General features: G+C 33.6%; 5 protein-coding genes across 7 annotated transcripts; 3 read left to right on the top strand and 2 right to left on the bottom strand.

Moving 5' to 3' along the window:
• Positions 1–52: 52 nt before the first annotated feature.
• LOC139102146 (uncharacterized) lies at positions 53–2,598 on the bottom strand. Its single transcript, XM_070655859.1, has 6 exons — positions 2,497–2,598; positions 2,192–2,389; positions 1,703–2,124; positions 1,231–1,618; positions 867–1,076; positions 53–670 (listed from the first exon to the last, which is right to left on the bottom strand). Exons 2-6 carry the CDS (start codon positions 2,260–2,262, stop codon positions 463–465), a joined length of 1,299 nt encoding a protein of 432 aa, XP_070511960.1. The 5' UTR covers positions 2,263–2,389; positions 2,497–2,598; the 3' UTR covers positions 53–462.
• Positions 2,599–2,821: 223 nt separating this feature from the next.
• Positions 2,822–10,431, top strand: LOC139102151 (contactin-1a). Of its 2 annotated transcripts, none has more exons than XM_070655867.1 (6): positions 2,822–3,021; positions 3,775–4,056; positions 4,185–4,375; positions 4,616–4,745; positions 5,310–5,450; positions 6,476–10,431. In XM_070655867.1, exons 1-6 carry the CDS (start codon positions 2,976–2,978, stop codon positions 6,496–6,498), a joined length of 813 nt encoding a protein of 270 aa, XP_070511968.1. In that variant the 5' UTR covers positions 2,822–2,975; the 3' UTR covers positions 6,499–10,431. The 2 variants fall into 2 exon arrangements, with proteins under 2 accessions (XP_070511968.1, XP_070511966.1); XM_070655865.1 differs by having other exon boundaries at positions 6,471–10,431.
• On the bottom strand, positions 10,031–13,787 carry Rrp40 (exosome complex component Rrp40). Its single transcript, XM_070655872.1, has 2 exons — positions 13,582–13,787; positions 10,031–13,464 (listed from the first exon to the last, which is right to left on the bottom strand). The coding sequence occupies exons 1-2, from the start codon at positions 13,785–13,787 to the stop codon at positions 12,945–12,947; spliced, it is 726 nt and encodes a 241-aa protein (XP_070511973.1). The 3' UTR covers positions 10,031–12,944.
• Positions 13,788–14,265: 478 nt separating this feature from the next.
• LOC139102149 (GTPase Era, mitochondrial) lies at positions 14,266–15,547 on the top strand. Its single transcript, XM_070655863.1, has 3 exons — positions 14,266–14,499; positions 14,601–15,038; positions 15,133–15,547. Exons 1-3 carry the CDS (start codon positions 14,266–14,268, stop codon positions 15,484–15,486), a joined length of 1,026 nt encoding a protein of 341 aa, XP_070511964.1. The 3' UTR covers positions 15,487–15,547.
• Positions 15,548–15,678: 131 nt separating this feature from the next.
• Positions 15,679–21,094, top strand: Dnalig1 (DNA ligase 1). Of its 2 annotated transcripts, XM_070655840.1 has the most exons (16): positions 15,680–15,865; positions 16,017–16,073; positions 16,242–16,334; positions 16,448–16,542; positions 16,605–16,924; positions 17,002–17,248; positions 17,638–17,764; positions 17,874–18,046; positions 18,155–18,378; positions 18,471–18,599; positions 18,690–18,829; positions 18,982–19,183; positions 19,333–19,539; positions 19,681–20,133; positions 20,218–20,415; positions 20,672–21,094. In XM_070655840.1, exons 1-16 carry the CDS (start codon positions 15,846–15,848, stop codon positions 20,843–20,845), a joined length of 2,859 nt encoding a protein of 952 aa, XP_070511941.1. In that variant the 5' UTR covers positions 15,680–15,845; the 3' UTR covers positions 20,846–21,094. The 2 variants fall into 2 exon arrangements, with proteins under 2 accessions (XP_070511940.1, XP_070511941.1); XM_070655839.1 differs by having other exon boundaries at positions 15,679–15,865; positions 16,017–16,334.
• Positions 21,095–21,110: the final 16 nt, after the last annotated feature.

Genomic DNA, 21,110 nt, shown 5'->3' with positions numbered 1-21,110 from the left:
TCTTTACATTCTGTCACACAGCAAACAGCATTTCGAAACCAATAAAAAACTATTTTTATAATATAACTATTATATCAATGCTTTTATTAAAGAAGTATAAATGCTACAGAAATATAAATTATTATCTTTGCGACATTTTATATGAATTTTATACAAAATCAGTATTATGTTTTTTTTTCTAACATATAAATCTCATAAAAATGCATATATGTGCGTGAAAGTATACAAAATATCCAAACATGCAAATGCAATTTTAATGAAAAAAATTATTACTTAGAAAAATTTAATCCTTTCAAACTTCAACTTTTTGTATTTATGGATTACAGTTTGAAAGTGCATGTATTGGATAAAAAAAGACATGTTTTAATTTTGTCTTCATAAAGGACACTAATTATTTTTCCACAAATAATTAATGAAATGTATGATAATTATATAAATTATTACAATATCGTTATAATTACATTAATAATGTCGCAAAAATTGTTCGAGATTAGGTCCAAACCTACCTAATGGATCTTCTGGAAACATGATATAATCTTCGACGAAAGTGGGTATTAATAAGCGGTTTTTAATTGTATCACGCCATTCCGGCTTCTCTTTGTACAAATCTCTATATTGATCTTTGGAAACCACTATACCGCCACATGAAGTCGCATATTTCAAAATAAATCTGCAAAAAAAAAATAAAAAAAAAACAAAAAGATGAAAAAATTTAGATTTAAATTTTTTATATAAAAAGATATTTATACAATACATATAATATGCAACAAGCATTTTAAAGACCTATTTTGTACTGTAATAGTACTGTAAAGGTACTGAAATTTTCTATTTTTCTACTTATATGGGAAAAGTATTATTATACTTACCGATCGTCATAAGATGCGATTAGTTTTCCTTCAACGATACGGCTAGGTGTAAAGACAACTATGCCTGTTTTATACAGTTGTTCGACATATGTATATTCCTTTTTTCGAATGTGTTGCGGTAAGAAAACTTTCACAGTGTGACCTTTCAATTTGAAATAATCTACTACCATTTGGATACCTTTTTCTGAGAATTTTTTACCGTTTGTATAACTAAAATATAAAAAAGCAACATTTGCTTAAATTGTAATGATACATACAAGTTTTTTTGCAGTTTTTATGTATTTTATAACTATGTATGAATAGCCAATTAAGCATTTCATAAAAATTGATTATAATATGCACAATTAAATAAAAATTATCATACGATAATGCTACGTTGCAACCATCAACAACTATTGTTCTTAATTTATGTGCTGAATATATTTGGCTGTTCTGCTCATTCGAATTAATCATTTTCTTTTTGAGGCAGGGTGAATTTGTGGAACTTGATTCCAAGGATTTGTCATTCTGCCTTTCTCTTGAACTGTCTGCACATTTTGATATCTCTTCGTCAGAAGATAGATCATGTTTTCTCTTCCTTTTCTTAGATTGTTTATTAATCTCCAAATATTTGAGATAATTCAAATTTGGTTTTTTGTCTATCATATACATTGCATTTGTCTTGTTCTTTTTTCTTTTCCTTTTTCTTCTGGCATTTGATTTTTGCAGACAAGACCATAATTCGACAACATCATCTTCTGCTTTTGTTGATGCTAGATATAACATAATATAAGTATTCTTTTAAAATAGTATCAAAATCAATTTTTGTTGCATTAAAAAAAGTTGGCTAGACTTACCATCATCCTCCTTATTTAATAAAGATTCTGTACTTGACAAACTAGACAAACTGACAGAATCATAAAGTTGCGTTTTGGAAGATCTACTATTAATTTGCTCGATAATAATTTCTGGTTTTTTTTTTGCAGACGAGGAAGGTGCCGAAATGCATTCAATGATCTTGACTGAAGTATTATTTTCACCTGTATCATCTATTTGTATTGGCTTGCCATTGTCAAAATCGGTTATTTCAACCTCGCTGTCGCTGTCGCTGTCATTGATAACGATTACACTGTTCCGAGCTTCGTTCGTCTGACAGAATTCGGAATCGCTCAAAGAAATTGTTGTATCTTGGTGATTCAAATTCCGTACCATTGAACGAGTTAACCTCCTATCATTGTTGATCATGATCTTTCCAACAACGTATCTAAGCTCTTCCAGACTATCCAACAAAAAGATTGATAATTTTATCAATCTGAATAGAAAAAAATGTAATTGCAAGTCGTTACCTTCTTCTAAATCCATTCAATGGGTTTTCATAACAGTTCTTAGATTCTTCCTTGTTCCTTTTCCTCTTCATCTTAGTAGATTATGCGATACTTGTTCAGAGTTCAAATCATACATTAAAAACCACGTTCAGTTTTGTAGGGAAGCAAATGTTCGTAAACTGAGGAGTGTCCTTCCGTATTGCTTGGAAAGTAATTATCCTATTTTCCAGATTTTAATAAAATTTCTCATCGGCGCAAATAAAAGTGAATACGGTAACGGCAATTTGCAGATGTCGTTGAAACTAAAATTGCGCAAGTGCTCTTACCTTAAACAAGTAAGACGAACAAAGAAAACGTTTTTATCGATAATGAGACGAAAGTGCGCGACTGCTGTGGTAGAGGGTCCTGCCGGCGCGATTCTGCAAGAAGAGACGGGCCTACCTCTGTCTTTGCAGGTTCCTATAATTCAATAAAATAGGGCGGCGCGCCAGACGGGCGGTGTTCGGGATTCGCGGAGTGATCGCTGTTGACGGACGGTTGGTGGTTGACGTGAAACGAAGCACGGCGCGATGAATTTGACAGCGGCGACGGCGGCGGCGGCGATCGACACCGAGTGACGCGCCTCCTCCTCCTTCTCCTCGTTCTCCTTCCGCCCCGTGTGGTCCCCTCGCCACTGCGGGGAAATTGTTGCGAATAAAAAGCACGCGAGCGACCGTACGACATGACCGCGAGAGGGATGCAATCGAGAGGAGTCCCGTGACGAAGTTAAGTCTCGCCAGGCGTTTCGCTGCGTTATTATGGCAGAATGGACGAACGTAAATTGCTACCGTTGCTGATACTCTTCCTGACAGGTAAGGGCCAAACGTAGTAACCGCGAAGAAAACGAGCGAGAGAGAAGGACTGAGGGAGTGAGAGAAAAGAACGAAAAGAGAGTGAGACGGACACGCTTCCGTCGAAGAACAATGCCGTGATACATGTCCAACGATCATGCAACTCGCGGCCGGCTATAGTTCCCGCATAAAACGATCGTTACGATTCAGGGCCGAGTTATATAAAGAAGGTATCCCGTCGCTGCTCCGTTGATCGTTCGCGACGTTTCCGTTGCCGCCGCGCGAGCAACGGAGTACGCGACCGGCGAAACCACCTGCCGTGATTGCGACGTGATTTTTTTTTGTATCACCGTCACCCTCCCCCTTTTCCCCGATTCATTGACGATCGTTTCAGAACGAATTGCGATTAAGTTGTTGCATGACGCCGCGGCTAAAGGTTCGTTTTTATTACGTCGTTAAGGAGAATTAAATATTCATAGTTTGCAAGGAAAGAAAAAAAAAAAAAAATGAGGAAGTAGAATGTGACCGAAGTGATAAGATCTCGATTCGAAGCGTATCTGTGATTTGAATAAGTCTTAGCGCTGTGTATTCAGTTTTGATATTTTATTTAATGCATATTTAATAATTTTTCTGTTAGACATAACAAAGTTGTTTTTTTTTAATTTACTCGTTTACGTTTTCTGAGTAATTAAAAACTTAAAAATTAATCTAAAGTTAATGCTAGTGTGGTTAACAATTGTACAGGATCAATGTTAACGATCATATAATTTGCAGGATGGCAGGAAGCAGTAGCCATCGTATCAATGCAGCATGTTGCCGTGGACGTGGGTAAGGATCTAGAATTGTTTTGCACTACAGAGAATGTAGTTCCTCGTTATGAGCAACCCAATGTAATGTGGGTAAGGGAAGGGCGGGAGGATGGACAGGCTGTACGGTTGAAAGTCGAACCAAACGGCATGCTGAAGCTATCAAACGTCAGCGTGAACGATGTTGGCAATTACTCGTGCACCTTAGACGACGATCTCGACAAAACTATATTCAATTTGACGGTCAGAAGTATGTTTTAGTTCAATCATTTTAACGTTTTACAAGATAATATTTAATCATTTATAATGAGTAACAAAGTTTCAGATTTTAAACAATCTCTTATTTTTTTTTTATTTTTTTTTTTTTTTTTTTTTTAGCACCTCCTCCAGCTCTACAAAATGTATGGGTCAAGCCATCTACAATATTGGCCAACATTCTTTGGGAAGTGGATGGTAACGGTGGATATCCTATCATAGACTTCACTGCTGAATATCGTTTGAAACCAGTGGTGGGGGAAGAACCGGAAGAATGGAAGCCCATTAGCCCAATACACATTCCTCCAAATTCTGTAAATATTCTAAATTCAAGATAGTAAACGGGATGCTGGAAAATAAGACGCAAAGAGATAACTTGATAACGTTATATAATCTGCAATCGTCGCAATAGCGTAACATTATATAATATTTATTTCAGTTTTTATTTTCTAGATCACATAACACATTTTTAATATAACGTTACGGAGTTATTCCATCCCTTACATAAATAGATTAATTGAATTAAGATTAACGATTGTTTCATTGTTTTAAAGAGACAGATAGACGTGTATCATTTGGTGCCAAACACAACATACTCGTTTCGAGTGTGGGCAACCAATCAATTAGGAAAAGGAGAGATCGTGGAAGTCGAGGGTCACACGCAGTACAGTATAGAAGAACTGGGTACTTTGATGCAATTATTAATTATTAATTACTTCGTGAATCTACATATAAAAATTTTATCTCATCGCTGGGACAAAATAAGATTAAAAACTATGCATGGATATATAGCTAAAACTGTTTTCGCTGTTGTAAATTAAAAATAAGATTAAATATTAAATTTGTTTTTATCGAGCTTTAAAAGATCTTGTTGAAATCGAGGTATGCTTGATCTAAAAGTGATATGCTTGATTTAAAGTTTTATTATTTTAATGTTAATAATTTTAATTAACTGCAGCAGTTTTGGCACATTTTATATACAGCGTGTCCCATAGTAAACACTTTCGGGAATAGGTAGAACTTGTCGAGGTAAGAAAAAAAGTTCAATGCCGTTTTACATTTTTCACGATAAGACTTTTCGTCTTGGTAAGTTCTACCCACTACCGAAAAAGTGTCTGTTTACTACTATGGGATACTCTGTATATGCTCCATAGAAATTATAAAATATAAATTTTAATTAGACGTTCCTTGTACAATATTTAAACTAAAACTAACGCAACTTTATTATGCGACGTACCTAATTTTCAGAGCTCGCCCGACATCTTTTAGCTGGCGTAGAAAATTTCGATACACGCGTTTGGGTGGCAGCCGTAGGTATTGTGATGGGCACACTTTTGATTCTTGGTTTAGGTACTTGTTACCTACTGTATCGCGAGTGCAAGGTTCCTTGTAAGCATTTTATCTGATAACCATATCGTAAAAGCTTCCGCTTCTACTCTATCTCTTTACTGCTGCTACTACTACTTTCCGCTGGCGACAATCATAACATTCATGGCCTCTAATAAGCACGATGCTCGAGAAAATTGTTTTCTCTCTCCATAAAAGCCTTGATACAAATTAGCTGAAAATCTTACATCACTCATTTAACAAACGACAAAACTGTTAGCATCTTAGTCGGCTAGCTGACTTATCTATAATCTTGATCTTTTGGCTTTTCTCTATTACGCGACAGCCATGTTCTTCGAAATGATTAATATTTTTGTACTTCTATATACTCTGAGCACCTTGTAAAACTTTTTCATTAGATAAAACATATTTACCGACAAATACAAAACATTTAACGAAGATCTCATCGCATCAATTATATTAATACACTTTTCAGATTGCCGCACCGAACACTAACAATGAGCACACAAATAAATTATTAATAATTTTATCTTTTATGATATGTGGCACACATTGGAATGAAATCTCAAACTTTTCAATAGAATTTTTCTACCGCAGATTTACTTGTCTGATTACTGAAACTTTTGAATATGAATATTTTCTCTTATTATTACAATTAGGTATTACGTATGCTGTATATATAATAATATCAAGCCTGCCGATAATAATTTAGTTAATGATGAATGAATAGTAAATATTACAATAGTCATAGAAAGCATTATAATCTTAGATAATTAATGCCGAGATAAGACTGACGGTATCGTTGTAGGTAGGTCAAAAGTAGCAAGTTTATTTGTCAGGCAAGTTATGTTTTGATTGGCAATGGAGAAAATTGTATTTTATTATTGCAATATAGTTATATGCAACAAAAAAAACTTTGGAAAAAAAGTATAATTGACGAAATTTCTAGTTGTAAATGGTTTAAAATACCTGACAAAGAAAAACCGGTGAAGGGAGAGGGTAGAAGCTAATTAGACCCGTGGCCTAGACTAATGAAAATTAATCTCCGTTCCGAAATTGCAGCGCAGCTGGAGGAGCAGGAGGTGATTGAGCTCGTCCCCAACATTATTCTGAATCCGGGATTTTTCGACGAGCGCACTGAGCACGTACCACAAGACGAGAACTTCAACAATCAGACGACTACACGCCTCAACAACAACAGCGTCGTGCAACCTAGACGGCTTTAGCGTTTTTTGTTCAACTTAGATCTGCTCCGCTCCGAAATGAGTAATTTGGATGCAGTTTTCCATGTCATCTTCGAACGTAAGTAACCGAGTTTATTGGAAAGGCCTCGAGTTTGTCAAAAAAGGAGAATGAAGAACAATGATCGATGAAATCGATAGACTAAAAAGACGTAAGACTTTAGCAATCATGGCAAATGCAGGAAAAAATGTGAGGGTACTCCAACTGGTTCACCGGCTTAGAGTGACCCGTTACGTTTTTTCGATTAATTTTTTATTTTGCAATCAGAGATCGAGCGAAACAATCGGCTTTTATTCTAAAAGGGTTTTCGCGGAACCCATGCCTCTTTAACGATATTAAGAATTTCAGTGAGACATTTATAGGAAATTACTATTATTCTTGGAAGATTTACAAGTGATTTCAAGGATAAAGCGTAGATTTTTATATACGCAGGAATATAGAAAGAAATGTAATTTAGATAGATAAAAGCTCACTTTTGAGAGTTCGGGAGTTGCGCCTCTATCAAAATATTGTAATAATATTAAATGAATAACATGGCTTCAAATTTATAAGAACAAAAAGAAAACGAGACTGTTGAAACGGAAGGAATTGAAAAAAAAAAAAAGAAAGAAAAGAAAAGAAAAAGACGAAAAAATAAAGATTCTCGGTCTCGTTCGATCTCTGATGTTACAACGCAACAATGAAGTGTTCAAATTCAGATTGTAAGACTCCATGTCAGATTTCTTTACGAGAGGAGGTAATAGATTTTTTTAGAGACGTTTACTGCAGGACATTTCCTCTCGTGTATAGGTTCTCGATGAGACACACTTAATGATTGCTCAGTGATCGAGCTTAAAAGGAAGTGGAATTTTTAGTGAGCCAAAAGCATTGTAGTAAGACTGTAACTCTTAAGAGTATAATTTAAAAGAATTTGCAATGAATCACGCGACGATCGAACAATACTCATCAAAGAAAGAAAAATGCATTTTTAACTTGTTTACCTTTTTTGGAGATGTAACGCAATGCACGGGAATAGCATGCGAGTATCGTGACTTTTTTTTACATGCTCATTTGTCATTTAAGCAATCGGATCGTACGTATATACAGTATGATAAACTTACTGCCGTTTTAAGGTGTGCACAAGTCGTTGAAAGATCCTTCCTAGAAATTTTAGTAAGAAAAGATTTTTTTTTGTTTTTCGTTATAAGTTTACATGTAGATACTTCTACTTATTACGTCATTGTAAGTACGCTACCGGTCGTTATGTGTGCTCTTTATAGAAAAATCCCGCGATTTAGAATGAATTCAATAGGGTGGTGGAGTAATGTTTTAATTTTCACAGTGTCTTGGGCTAACTACTTTCAATATCGTTTCGGCATACGTTAGATCTTGCTGTATTACTTTTCGAAACAATTTGCATACATATGAGGGATGCGCAGCATTGCTTTGGTACACTTCTGCATTACCTTAATAACTAACTACGTCTAACAAATCACCAACTCACACATTGTTTCGTAAAGATTAAATTTTCCCAAGCAGCGACTAAGAAGGGAAAAAGAGAAGGGCGGATAGTACCGCAAAGCACAAGTATCAATAGGTGTAATAAATCGAGAAAATACAGGGCGTTCTACTTCGGTGGCATCATTTTACCGACGATATTCTGTCGATGTCATTTTCTAGATGTTGTAAAGGAAGCCCCGCTTGTACCTTTTATTCGCACAGTCGGAAAATGAGGCTATAGAGAAGTGGATCGCTCGGTACAGCAGCCTATAAAAGCGCGTGGAGTAATGTGCATTTTTTTTGCATCGCGTGCAATAAAATTTCAATAATATGCTAGCACTAATTTATACATTTAAATAAGATAATGAGAATAAACACATTACATATTTTGAATAACGCTATCGACTAGACGTGGATGAATCTCTCTACTATGATTGAGCAACTGGACACTGCAACACTATCGAAAGATATCGTGTCTCATGCGTGTGCACAGAATTATCAATTAACGGATTGACATTTGATTTCTGTTAATGAAAAAGAATATTTTATGTGTCGAACAATCGATTTTAACGAATACGTTGTTCTTGCACATGTGTTATATTTTCTCTCGTTGCTTTAATTGGCTGTATTTGATCGTTCGTTAGAAAAAAAAAAAAAAGAAAAAAAACGTGCAATAGTTTGTTTCTGAGATATTTATTAAGCATGATTTGTAAAATTATTATACATATATGTAATGATTCGAGCGTTTCTCTTTCTACCATTAGAGAAACGTAATATTTATGTTACAGTTATTAAATTCACTCAAAGTATAGTGACGTACAGATAAGTTCCGAGGAAATTGTAAGGTGACAAGATACTTTAATGCACGCAGGTTGTATAAAAATTGGTTGTGCGTTGTTACATTGAAGCTTTGGATTCGCTTCTTTTTTTAAACTCCATTCTTAAATACATATATGCATATGTATAAAAGAATGGTGATATAAAAATGAGTGGACGACAGCTTCGTACTATGCACTCTGTGTTGTGAATGGTATATAGATATATATACACGTGTAAGAAAATAATACAATAATAATTATAATGATATGAAAATATGTGTATACGCATACACATATATAATATATTTATATAATCGAGACATCATGCTATTTTAGGCATAAGTAAAGACAATTTTTTATATACATTACGATTATATATATGCTAAAAATCTGATGATCATATTTATCTGTATATCGAAACAGATGTTAACTCTACATTATGACGCGATACTAATCTTGCTTTACTAATCGAAAAATCTCGCTTACAAAAGTTATGCATCCCTCTTTGATTTACCATAGAAGAGTCGTCGTATTGTTTTTGTCCTGGACATTAAAAATTTCTTTTCTTTTTCAATTTACATGATACATATAGAGCTATTTGACTCTTCGATTAATACGACTCTTCATTTATGATGTTAGAAATTTTAAAAATTAATTATTTTGCTTTTTCCTAAAGTATAACATTAAATATACCTAATGCCTATAGCGACAATTACTAAAGTAAACCGTTTTACATTTCAAAGAGATGAAACGGTGCAATAGTATAATCCAGCAAAAATTATTCTTATAACTACTACTAAGCTGATATAATGATTGCGATAACGAACTTAAACAGATCATCGTGCGTCATGGAATTTCTGCCATTGTACTGTGTGGAGGGGATAGCATATCTGCACATACAAAACGTATTCGTGTAATGGAAGTTATTTTTCTTATATAGAAAACGCGTCCACTGCAAATCTTATCATTATAATAAGCGAGAAGTAATGGCATTTTGAACGATGAATTGTGCGACATACACCAATCGCGCTTTATATATATTCACATAGCAAATATATTTTCTATTCCTTTCTACAGTTAGGATTGTATAAGAAAATCGCCGATGGTAGATGGACGCGAAAGTGAATTAGGATTCATAATGTAGAGGGAAATATTTGATGATGTGATGAGATTATATAATTGCGAGTGTAAACTTATACCTACAGTAATAATGGCAGATATTTTATATTCATATCATAAACAAAATAATCTACATTCTATCATATTAATCCCTGTGCGCATAGTTTTTAATAAGTTTATGATTTTTAAGATGAGGCAATCGACAGAAGACAATCCTTACAGAATAACAAATTTCGTGTCATTAATGTTTTAGCATTTCAACATATTATATATTATAAAATTTATTAAATTGAATTCTTTTTACAATATTTTTTTAGTGTAAGACTCTGAAAATTGAGTCTTCTTTTTTAAAAGTTCACAAAACCTTTCTAATATAAATAGAAATTATTAAAATTATTTGGTTTTAAAGCTCTTTTTTAATCGAGGCCTTATCTTAAATTTTTTTTTTTTTGCTTCTCAATTAAGTCTACGTATCTACTGGTAAACAAATGTTTTTGTCCCCTTCCGCTTCTTCCTCCCGTTCCCTCTACTTTTTAAAAATTTGTGTTTTGTCTGGTCGTGTGTGTCATCGTTTATTCAACGCTTTTGTAACACCATCATCGCCGCGTTAGATATGCGTGCAATCAATCATTCTGCTATTGATATACCTTGCATAATTATTCCTGATATACCTCGATGATTAGTGCACTCTTTGAGAAAACATATATATATATGCATATATACATACATACATATATATATATATATATTAAGCAAAGCACAATGCCAATAGAATAGTATGTTTAATGGTTGCTAGTGCCACCATGTATCGTCCCCAACATACATATTTGCCTGCCTAATTACATCCTGATGTGCGATGAACATACGTGTGTGGTTTATCTTCGGTGAAAGAAAGAAAAACCACTGCGGTTTCTTCCACGGTATGACAGAACGTATCGATAGTTTCATTATAGATAATTAATGTGAAATACCAGGTGTTTCCCTTTTAATGTGTAACTAGCAAACTTCCTTTATTTCCACGCGTAAAAATTACACTTGCCGCATATCGCTGGCGCAGTATCATTTGTTTAAATTTTCTAAACACTTCGAAGACGGCAACAAAAAAAGGAAAAGTGTCAGGAAATACAATCGCAAACTATTCATGTCGCGAAATATGTAATTTGATTTATTAATAATTTTTACGCTTAGTATTCGATCATAGTATTCGGGATCGGATTTTAGAAAAGAATCTTAGTTTTAATTATGTGTATTAATAGTAATTAGTTCTTATTAATTTTAAGAATTAGTTATTGTAATGAATCATTGTATGAATCTTTTAAGCATTTAATTACGCTTTATAATTATAATTTATAAAACATGTTTAAAGTATATTTAACTAGATATAGTTAATTAGGATTTTAGTCAGGCGAATTTTAAGATGCAATCATTTTTTTTATTGTTACATTCCTTTTATCTTCTGTTTTCTTATTTAAAAGATTATTTTTAAATTGTACGATATTTGTTTTGCAAAGATCTAGTTGATTTTAATGCTTTTTTTAGATCTGTGATGTTAGGTAACAAAAAAAAAAGTCCGATCCTGAATGTGTCACAATATATTCTTTTGTAATATCTGGATGTCTTGTAGAGTTTCGTTTTAGCACGGTGCTGTGAGATGAAGTAGGGGCCATAAATGACCAAAAATTATCGTTTAGCTTTAATGTATATTTTTATTGTTAAATATAATTGTTATATTTTGTTTTCTAGCTCTCTTTTTTTTGTTTCTCTATTGCGTATATTTATTATATTATACATATATAAGTATACTTATTGTTTTGCTTCTTTTTAAATTTATATTTTACACTGTACATTATTTTATTGTCAAAATTTAAGTAAGTACACATTTAGCGATAAGTTGTTAATTGTTATTTATTGGTGTAAAAAGATTACATTTTTTTTTCTGTTTTAATTAGAGGGTAATGAATGCATTCTACAAAGACACCTTCTGTGCAATCTTTAATTAATTAAAAATTCTGTGGGATCGTGTAACGGTATATTTACTGGATTCGAGATTGCTTTTAACATTTTGTAAAATGAAAGTAATGGTTGTGCTTGAGTGCAAATATCGTCATTATTTAGGCTGTTACGGCAAATAACATCGTATATAGTCGCACACGGCTCGTGCAAATCGACGAGAGCATTACACTAGGCACATATCAGCGACATGTAATGAAAATTATCATAACTAGCAACGCTCTGCACTCTGTATCTTTATATACTGATACCGTTTGCGATCGTTAGTGTAATACGATTGTGTGTAATATCCAAATGTCTTTTGTTTCTTTTGTTAGTGTAATACGATTGTGTGTAATATCCAAGTTTCTTTTGTTAAAGCGAAATTAAACATTGAATTTCTTACGAAGCTAGTCTCATTTCTTCACTTTTAATCGTTAGATTATATTGACTATCTTACTTTGCACTAATAATTTATATAATTATATACTCGTTTCTGGGATAAGTATACATTCCTAATGGTACCAACACCTTTTAATGAAAATTGTACATTTGCATTTCATGGTTGTTATAACGGTTGTCTCAGTATATAATAGTTTTAGAAAATATCAACTAAGAAAACTTCCAGATTTATTTACAGAATTTGTTATAAATATTGATATAATAAATGTAATTGTCAATGATAACAGCTAGTAGCTTTATTTTGTATGCTAAAATAAGACAACTAAAAACATCTATGTATTCAAAACAAAGTTTTTCTTTCTTTTCGATTTTATTTGGAAGAAATACTAAGTTTTTAAAATCAAACCTTTTGCACTAGAAATTCAACATAAAAAAAAAATTTTTTTTTAATAAAGGAAACTCAAAAATCTTTTTACGTTTACTGATATTACGATATAAGAATTAATATTTTCTCAATTTTGTTACAAAGTTTTTGCATTTCACTAGGCACTGTGTACTCTGCTGCCAAAATGGCATTTGCCACAGCTATCGTTTCTTTAACTGATGGCGCCTTGATCCATATTCTACCATTCAATCCAGCTGCAAGTTCATATGCTTGATTCCGACCAAGCAGCCTGAATAGCGGGCACTCTGGATTAAGTAACTTTCTCACGAGACTCAGTGAGCAGGTGAACATCATGCCGTCCGAGCTTAACACACCAAGGTCGTTTTCCTTACCCTGAGAGTCAACGCACACGAGCTCTGGCTCCATGTCCTTGTTAGCTACCAGTAATTTGGCATAAACCACATCACCTATCTGTATATCAGGCCGATTTTTTTTTGTAGCACCCTCGAAAGCTAAGTAAGATAGCGTTGCCTGTTCACTGCCTCCAATGTCTACCTTATAAATGTCACCACTTTTCTGTGTTACTATGCCGACTACATTTTCTCCTCGACTAGGAACATACCTTTAAGGCAAAGGAATATGTTAAGAGATGGATCAACCGAACTCGGGTTTCAAAGGGAGTCTATTAACGTCATTCAAAGTGATAAAAGAGAATATGTTTCACAACTGTCATACGTACCGTTTCTGATAACTATCTACGTAATAAACAGCCGGCTCACGTTTCCTTAGGATACCCGCCTTGCAAACAAGCACAGCTTCGCCCTCGCGGCGCAATCCAGGGCCCAAGATTACGACCTCCTTCTCGTTTTTTCCTTCCTTTTTAAGCGATGCAACGTTTCCCAGACTATCACCTGGCATTACCGTATCGTCTACGTTAATCTCCATCCCGTTAACGAAAGCAGTCACCCTTATTCTCGTTTAATTCGCTCGACGTAAACGTGACTTTTTCTTTTTACGAAGAATCTAACGCTATAACCGACGCGGTACGCGGCCAGTCATGAGTGTCACGTATATGTCATTTTGTCGGGATCGAGAATATCAGTCAAATATCACGAAATAATTCCACGCTCGGAAAAACTTTTCCGAGCTTTCTCATGATTTTCTCATTGATCCACCCACGTGTTGGTTTGTTTAGAGTACAAATAGTGCAGCACGATACTTATGCAACAACTGCAAAAAAAAAAAATATTGTTCGATTTTTAAGCCTGTGTAGTGCTGCCACTATACATTCAATGCACGGATCTCGAAACATAACCTAGGAAAATTTTATAATAAACTAATAAAAATTGAGAAACATTGACTTCGAACATGTACTTGGCTTGCACGTGTAATTTATTGTGTAAATAATTTAATTAAATACGAAATGCTAATTGTGATCGAAAGGCACGCGATTCGTGCGAGTGCCCGATATTTATGGCGATGTTTTTCAAGCAATGCCGGTGCTTCAACAAACGATTCGCGAGAATTCACGTCGCAGCCCAGCGAAAACCTCACGTCGATTGCACGTCGTGAAAATGAAAAGTCTTTAAAGATTGCTTTTCTAGGCGCACCAAATGCCGGAAAGAGCACACTTATTAATCAACTTATTAAACGATCGGTAATTTTCTTCTGTTTCTAATCATCTGACTCGTTTTATCCACATATCTTGTTTACATTCTACGAAAATATACTACAACTTTTTATTTTATGTTTTAATAGGTATGCCCTGTGTCCTGCAAGGTGCACACCACACAAACGAAAGCACGTGGAATTTATTGCGAAGGTGATGTACAGTTGATATTTATGGATACACCTGGCATGGTTTCCAAGGCGGAATCTAAAAAGTTTAATTTAGCCAAAAGTTTCATAGAAGATCCACAGACTTCTTTGAGAGTAGCGGATATTATAGGAATTGTACAAGATGCTGATAACATATATACTAGAGAGAAAATTAATACAAATCTATTACAACTGTTGACTGAAGATATAAAAAGCAAGATTCCTATAATTTTGATTATTAACAAGATAGACAGATTAAAAAAAAAGGAGATATTACTCGACTTTGTCTATACTTTGACTAAAAGCAAGAAATCTCCAGATTTCTATGATGTATTTATGGTATCTGCTCTGACTGGTGATGGTATTGATGACCTAAGGGTAATTTAGAATTGTCAAATATTCTTAAAAATTATAATTTCTATGTTAATTTTTTTTTAAATTAAATATATTCTATTATTTTCATGTTTTGTAGGCGTATTTAGTAGATAATGCTAAACCACGAGCCTGGGAGTACAAGGAATACATTTATAGCGACAATACATGCGAGGATATAATACACAAAACTGTGCGGGCAAAGCTAATGGACCTTTTACCGAACGAAGTTCCTTATCGTTTGAAAGTAAAGCTGGAACACTTTGATCCAGCACCTGACGACAGTATCAATGCAGTGGTATCTGTTACGTGTCCTAACAAGCGACTTGCCCGTCTATTAACGCGTGGTCACGACAACAGAATAGGCCAGGTCGCAGTTATGACGGAAGAAGTATTGCGACATGCTTTTCGAACGTCAGTAAAATTGAAGCTTGCAGTACACTGTCCGGACTGATTTAAATGTTATTTGTAAAATAAGGTTAAATGTTTGTAATAAATTCAATATAAAACCATTATATTTGATGAAAGAATTGTTTTACTTATACAAATTAATGTATGTCGAGTATTTTTATCAGACTATTTTAAGTTTAATTTGCATTTATAGCTAATTCAGGCGTCACATCGTTTTTTTTTTTTTTTTTTTATTTCAGAAGATTTGAATCGGTAAAAATAGAGGACATGTTAGAATTTTTTTCCTCTAAAGAACTGTCCTCTATGTATCATTTGATCCATGAAAATGAGGTTATATTACTACCATGAAATAAACGCGGGAAATCTGTCAAACGCGTAGAAGCCAGTAGAAGCATCGTAACAATGACTCAACGTCGTATAGAGTGAGTAAATTTAATAATTATTTTCTTATTTCGATTACAGTCTGTCCTATAATATATATTTCCTATATTATTCTATTATATCTATTTGTTTAATTAGTACAATAATTTTTTCCCGTGCACGAACAATACTTCATTTACCTTACTTTTGCAGCTCTTTTTTTACTAAAATATCCAAGAAGGAAAATTCATGTCAGGATAATTCGGAGAGGTATGTTTTGCTGTTAATAATCTCTCTTTCTCTATAGTCAATTATGCTAAAGTTTCTTGCCACATGCTCACGCTTGAGCTCAATGGCTTTACCAGTTCAACGGCTGGAGCTTGCAGTTACAGCTCGCAGTCGATTTGTTGTTTTTAATTGGATATGTACAACCAACAGCCACAATTTGTCGGACAAGCAGGAGGATCGGGATGCGTCAAATAACATTCAGGAGAATGGCAAACGGCAAAGAGACACCAGTGATTCTGAAAGGTGATTAAATTAAATCCATTATGTTAAAATTTATAATTATAATTATTAAAGGAAAAGAAAAATGGTTTCTTTTTATTTTTAATGTGTTTTCTTATAAATCATTAATTTTACAGGTCTCCACCGTTAAAAAAACAGAACGTTAAACATACAAAGTCAAAAGCGATCGCAAAAACTCCTCCATCAAGTGCAAAGCCTAGTAGAAAATTAGGTAACTTTACTGTTGAGCTGTAGATTTTTCAAATTTAATATATTTTTTTAATTATCTTTAAGGAACTACTCCAAAGAATAAGTTGAATAAATCTTTACCTGGATCATCGAAAAAAACTGAGAAGACAAAATTGAAAGATTCATCTACTAAGAAAAATAAAAAGAAAGAAAATAAAGCTGTTAACGATGTTGTAGAAGAGATCAATGATATTCAAATAATAAATGATACAGTTGAGAGTAAAAAGACAGATAAAAAATCTACTTCTTTAAAGAAATCTAAGTCTGATAAAATTGCAGAAGTAAAAAAGACTGAAAAGGTGAAAAAAAAACGGGCCAGGATTATTGAGCCGGTAGATTCCAGTGATGACGAGGTCCATCTGCCTGTATGTTCAGACTCTTAAAATGTTTGGAATTTTATTATCTTAATGACTTTTCTTATATTTATAAATAATTATTACAGCTATCTGAAAGTCCAAAAAAATTGAATGTAGATGATGAGGAGGAACAAGTTGAAAATATAGACGAGTCTAAAGAAAGCATAGTTGTTTTAAGTGACGATACAAACGAATGTGCTTTGGACGAGGAAAAAAATAATGAAAAGTCAAAGGAGTCTACACCTGAACGGACATCACGGACTACTTCTAAGGACGAAAGCTTAAAGGAAAAGAAGGTTGAGAAAAAAAATAAGAAAGTGGAAAACTTTTTTAGTGAGTATTCTGTAATTCAAGAATATCACAAGTACACTGAAAGGTAGATATGACGTTCGCCGCGGCAACGGCGGATAGCGTACGTGATTTCCCTCCGCCGGATCCCTTTTCTCGGCCGCCGTGGACGGGTATGGTAGTAGTAGGAAACGCGTTCTCCTTTATTCTTCGGCGGCCGATGTTATGTGGAACATGTATGTATGTACTACGCGCTTCGTATGAAATTCGACTCACACCACGCTAAGATCGCGTAAACTAGCCGCCGTTGTCGCAGCAAACGCTATATCTTTCAGTGTACATTGTACATTTTATTTAACATTTTAATGTATTTTTATTTGAAAACCTTTAAAGAATTATTTGCATTATTATACTGTTAACGTTCCGTGTTACAGCACTTAAACAAAAAGATGAGACCAAAGATGACAAAGCGGGTAATGCGAAATCCTCTAATCAGCCATACAATCCCAGGGCATCTACTTATCATCCGATAGACGATGCATGCTGGAAACGAGGAGATAAGTAAGTTAAAAAAAATTTCAGTATTTGAAAATATTTTGAGGACCATGTGCAAAACTTGTGCAAAGCTTTGAAAAAAAAAAAAAAAAAAAAAAAAAATGTTTATTCGCAGAACTCCGTATAGCGCATTTGCGCGTACTTTGGAGATAATCGAGGAGACGAGCGCAAGATTAAAAATAATAGAGATATTGTCAAATTATTTCCGATCAGTCATAGTTCTAAGCCCTATGGACCTTTTGCCGAGCGTTTATCTATGTCTTAATCAATTAGCACCAGCATACGAAGGTAATAATAAAATTATTAAAAAATTAAAAATATATTGTGTTTATTGAAAGATACCTAATTAAATTATTATTAAACCTTATATTACTAGCAATGTCTATCACGTTTTAGGACTTGAGCTTGGAGTTGCGGATACAAATTTAATGAAAGCGATAGCGCAATGTACTGGTAGAACCCTCGCACAAATCAAAGCCGACGTTCAAGAGGTTGGTGATTTAGGTATCGTGGCGGAAGGTAGTAGATCTAATCAGAGAACTATGTTTCAACCGGCACCGTTGATGGTTTCCAATGTGTACTCTAAGTTGAAAGAAATTGCTCAGATGACGGGAAATGCGGTAATTCACACGATTATGATCTTTTGTTAATACGAGTAGTAAAAAATTTCTTTTTCTCTCCCTTTTTCAATAAAAATTAATTTTTTTTATAGTCCTTAGCAAAAAAATTGGATAAGATTCAAACGCTATTTGTTGCGTGTCGTAATATGGAAGCAAAATACCTCATTAGATCGTTAGCTGGAAAGCTTCGTATTGGATTAGCAGAACAATCCGTTTTACAAGTAAGTCATTTTGCATAATGTTGCACTACGGTAAAGCACAGCGGTAAAGATTTTAAAGATAAAATTACAATAAATACTTGAATTTTTTAGGCATTGGCTTTAGCTTCCGCTATGACACCACCGGAACAAAGTTATCCACCTGAAATTCTAAACATGAGCAAGAAAATGTCGAGCGATCATTTTAAAGAAAAATACGACGAGACAGCACTTATATTGAAAACAACGTATTGGTAAGATATTATTAAACATGTTATAAATGTAAAACCTAATAAATTAATTAAAACATTTTTCTTTATTAAAATTAAAATTCTAAATTTTTAATTTGGGAATAAGCTATTGTATTATATAGTAAAGTATTTGTTAATGTTATATTTTATTACAGTGAATGTCCGAATTATGATCTTATAATTCCCGTTCTATTAAAAGATGGAATTAATGCTTTGCCGAACAAATGTAAACTCACTCCTGGAATACCATTGAAACCTATGTTAGCACATCCTACTAAAGGTGTTCAAGAAGTTTTGACACGATTTGAGGGTTTGAAATTTACTTGCGAATGGAAGTACGATGGGGAAAGAGCGCAGGTTTGTATTTATTTTGTTTTGTTAATTTGATACAATAATTAACTTTATTATTACGAATAAACATAATATATTTGAGAATAAATTTATTTTGGAATATAATTTAGTTTCAAGTTACTTAAAATGTTGTAATTAAAATTGTGATAAATCAGATACACGTCGCGGATAATGGTCAAGTCAATATATACAGTAGAAATCAGGAAAACAACACTAGCAAGTATCCAGATATTATTAAGCGATTTGCGAATACTCGCGGCGATCTGGTGAAAAATTGTATCCTCGACTGTGAGACGGTCGCTTGGGATAACGAGAAAAAACAGATCTTACCGTTCCAAATACTCAGTACGAGAAAGCGAAAGGTAATAATTATAACGTTATAATTATTTTTGTTTAATTACAATTATTTTGAACTAAAATATTATGTCTTTATTTTTTATTCTTTTTATTAAGCAGTTGTCATAATTGTGAGTGTTCTGAAATAGCACTGTTTTTATTCTTAGGATGCTAATGAAGAGGATATTAAAGTACAAGTGTGTGTATTTATGTTCGATCTATTATATTTAAATGATGAACCATTGGTGAAGGAAACATTCGCGAAGCGTCGTGAGTTATTGAAACAGCACTTCAAGGAAGTGGATGGCGAATGGAAATTCGCTAATAGCATGGATACCTCGACGATGGAAGAGGTGGAAGTCTTTTTGGATGAATCTGTGAAAGGCAATTGCGAAGGCTTGATGGTGAAGACATTGGAAAAGGATGCAACTTATGAAATTGCAAAGCGATCGAGAAACTGGTTGAAGCTGAAGAAGGATTATTTGGATGGTGTCGGTGACACGCTCGACGTGGTCGTGATCGGTGGTTACATCGGTAAGGGAAAGAGGACTGGCACCTACGGTGGTTTTCTCTTAGCCTGTTATGATCAAGAAAATGAAGAATATCAAAGCATTTGTAAGGTAAGGCTTCTAAAATATTTATTTGTAAATGTAAATCGAATTAGGTTTTAAATTTGTATCAGCTACGTGTCATTTTCTTGATAGATTGGTACAGGATTCAAAGAAGAGGATCTTGAAAATCACAGTAAATTCTTCAAAGATCATGTAATACCACAAGCAAAATCGTATTATCGCTTTGATAGCAGTCATGAACCTGACCATTGGTTCGAACCAATCCAAGTTTGGGAAATCAAGTGTGCTGATCTCTCTCTTTCGCCCGTACATAGGGCGGCCATCGGAATAGTGAGTTTTTCATGTTTTTAGTATATGCGCTCTAAAGAAATTGTTAATTCGTGGACGTTTAATACTTTCCGAAAATTTTTTGTTTTCATCGAGTAATTTGTAATATCGCAGTATTTTTTAATCCCCTGTTTTTTTTCTTATTTAAATAAAGATGATAAAAGCTTAAATAATTCTGCATTTAATGCTCTCGAAGAATTTCTTTAATACATGATGTTTGAATTAATGAAATATGTATTTTATATTCATTTTTTTTTAGGTTGATCCGGAGAAGGGAATATCTCTAAGGTTTCCGCGATTCATCAGAATTCGTGAAGATAAGACCTACGAGCAAGCGACTACTGCTCAAGACGTAGCGGACATGTACAATAATCAAGAGCAAATTAAAAATAAAACTCCAGTCTCGAAAACGACAGAAGAAGATTTCTATTAAATTTTATTTTTTTTTTTTATATTGTAACGCATAGCGTAGTTCGTATCTTTTGTATAATCATTGATTTTTTAAGAATAATAGTATATTTATCATATTGTAAATAATATGCATTTAATTTAAGTATAAACTTTGTATTCTCCACTCGCGTTGCTTTTAACGTATTAAGGACATTTTTTTTAAAAAAAGGTGTATGTATTAACAGTATTTTTTTACGTCGAAAATTTTAAAGAATAAAGGCTTTTAATTGTATTTATTTTTATCTACG

This window comes from Cardiocondyla obscurior, linkage group LG04 (genome assembly GCF_019399895.1).
Source record: "Cardiocondyla obscurior isolate alpha-2009 linkage group LG04, Cobs3.1, whole genome shotgun sequence".
Taxonomy (NCBI): Eukaryota; Metazoa; Arthropoda; class Insecta; order Hymenoptera; family Formicidae; genus Cardiocondyla; species Cardiocondyla obscurior.
The sequence above is the reverse complement of the archived record's forward strand: the minus strand, read 5'-3'. Positions and strand labels throughout refer to the sequence as shown.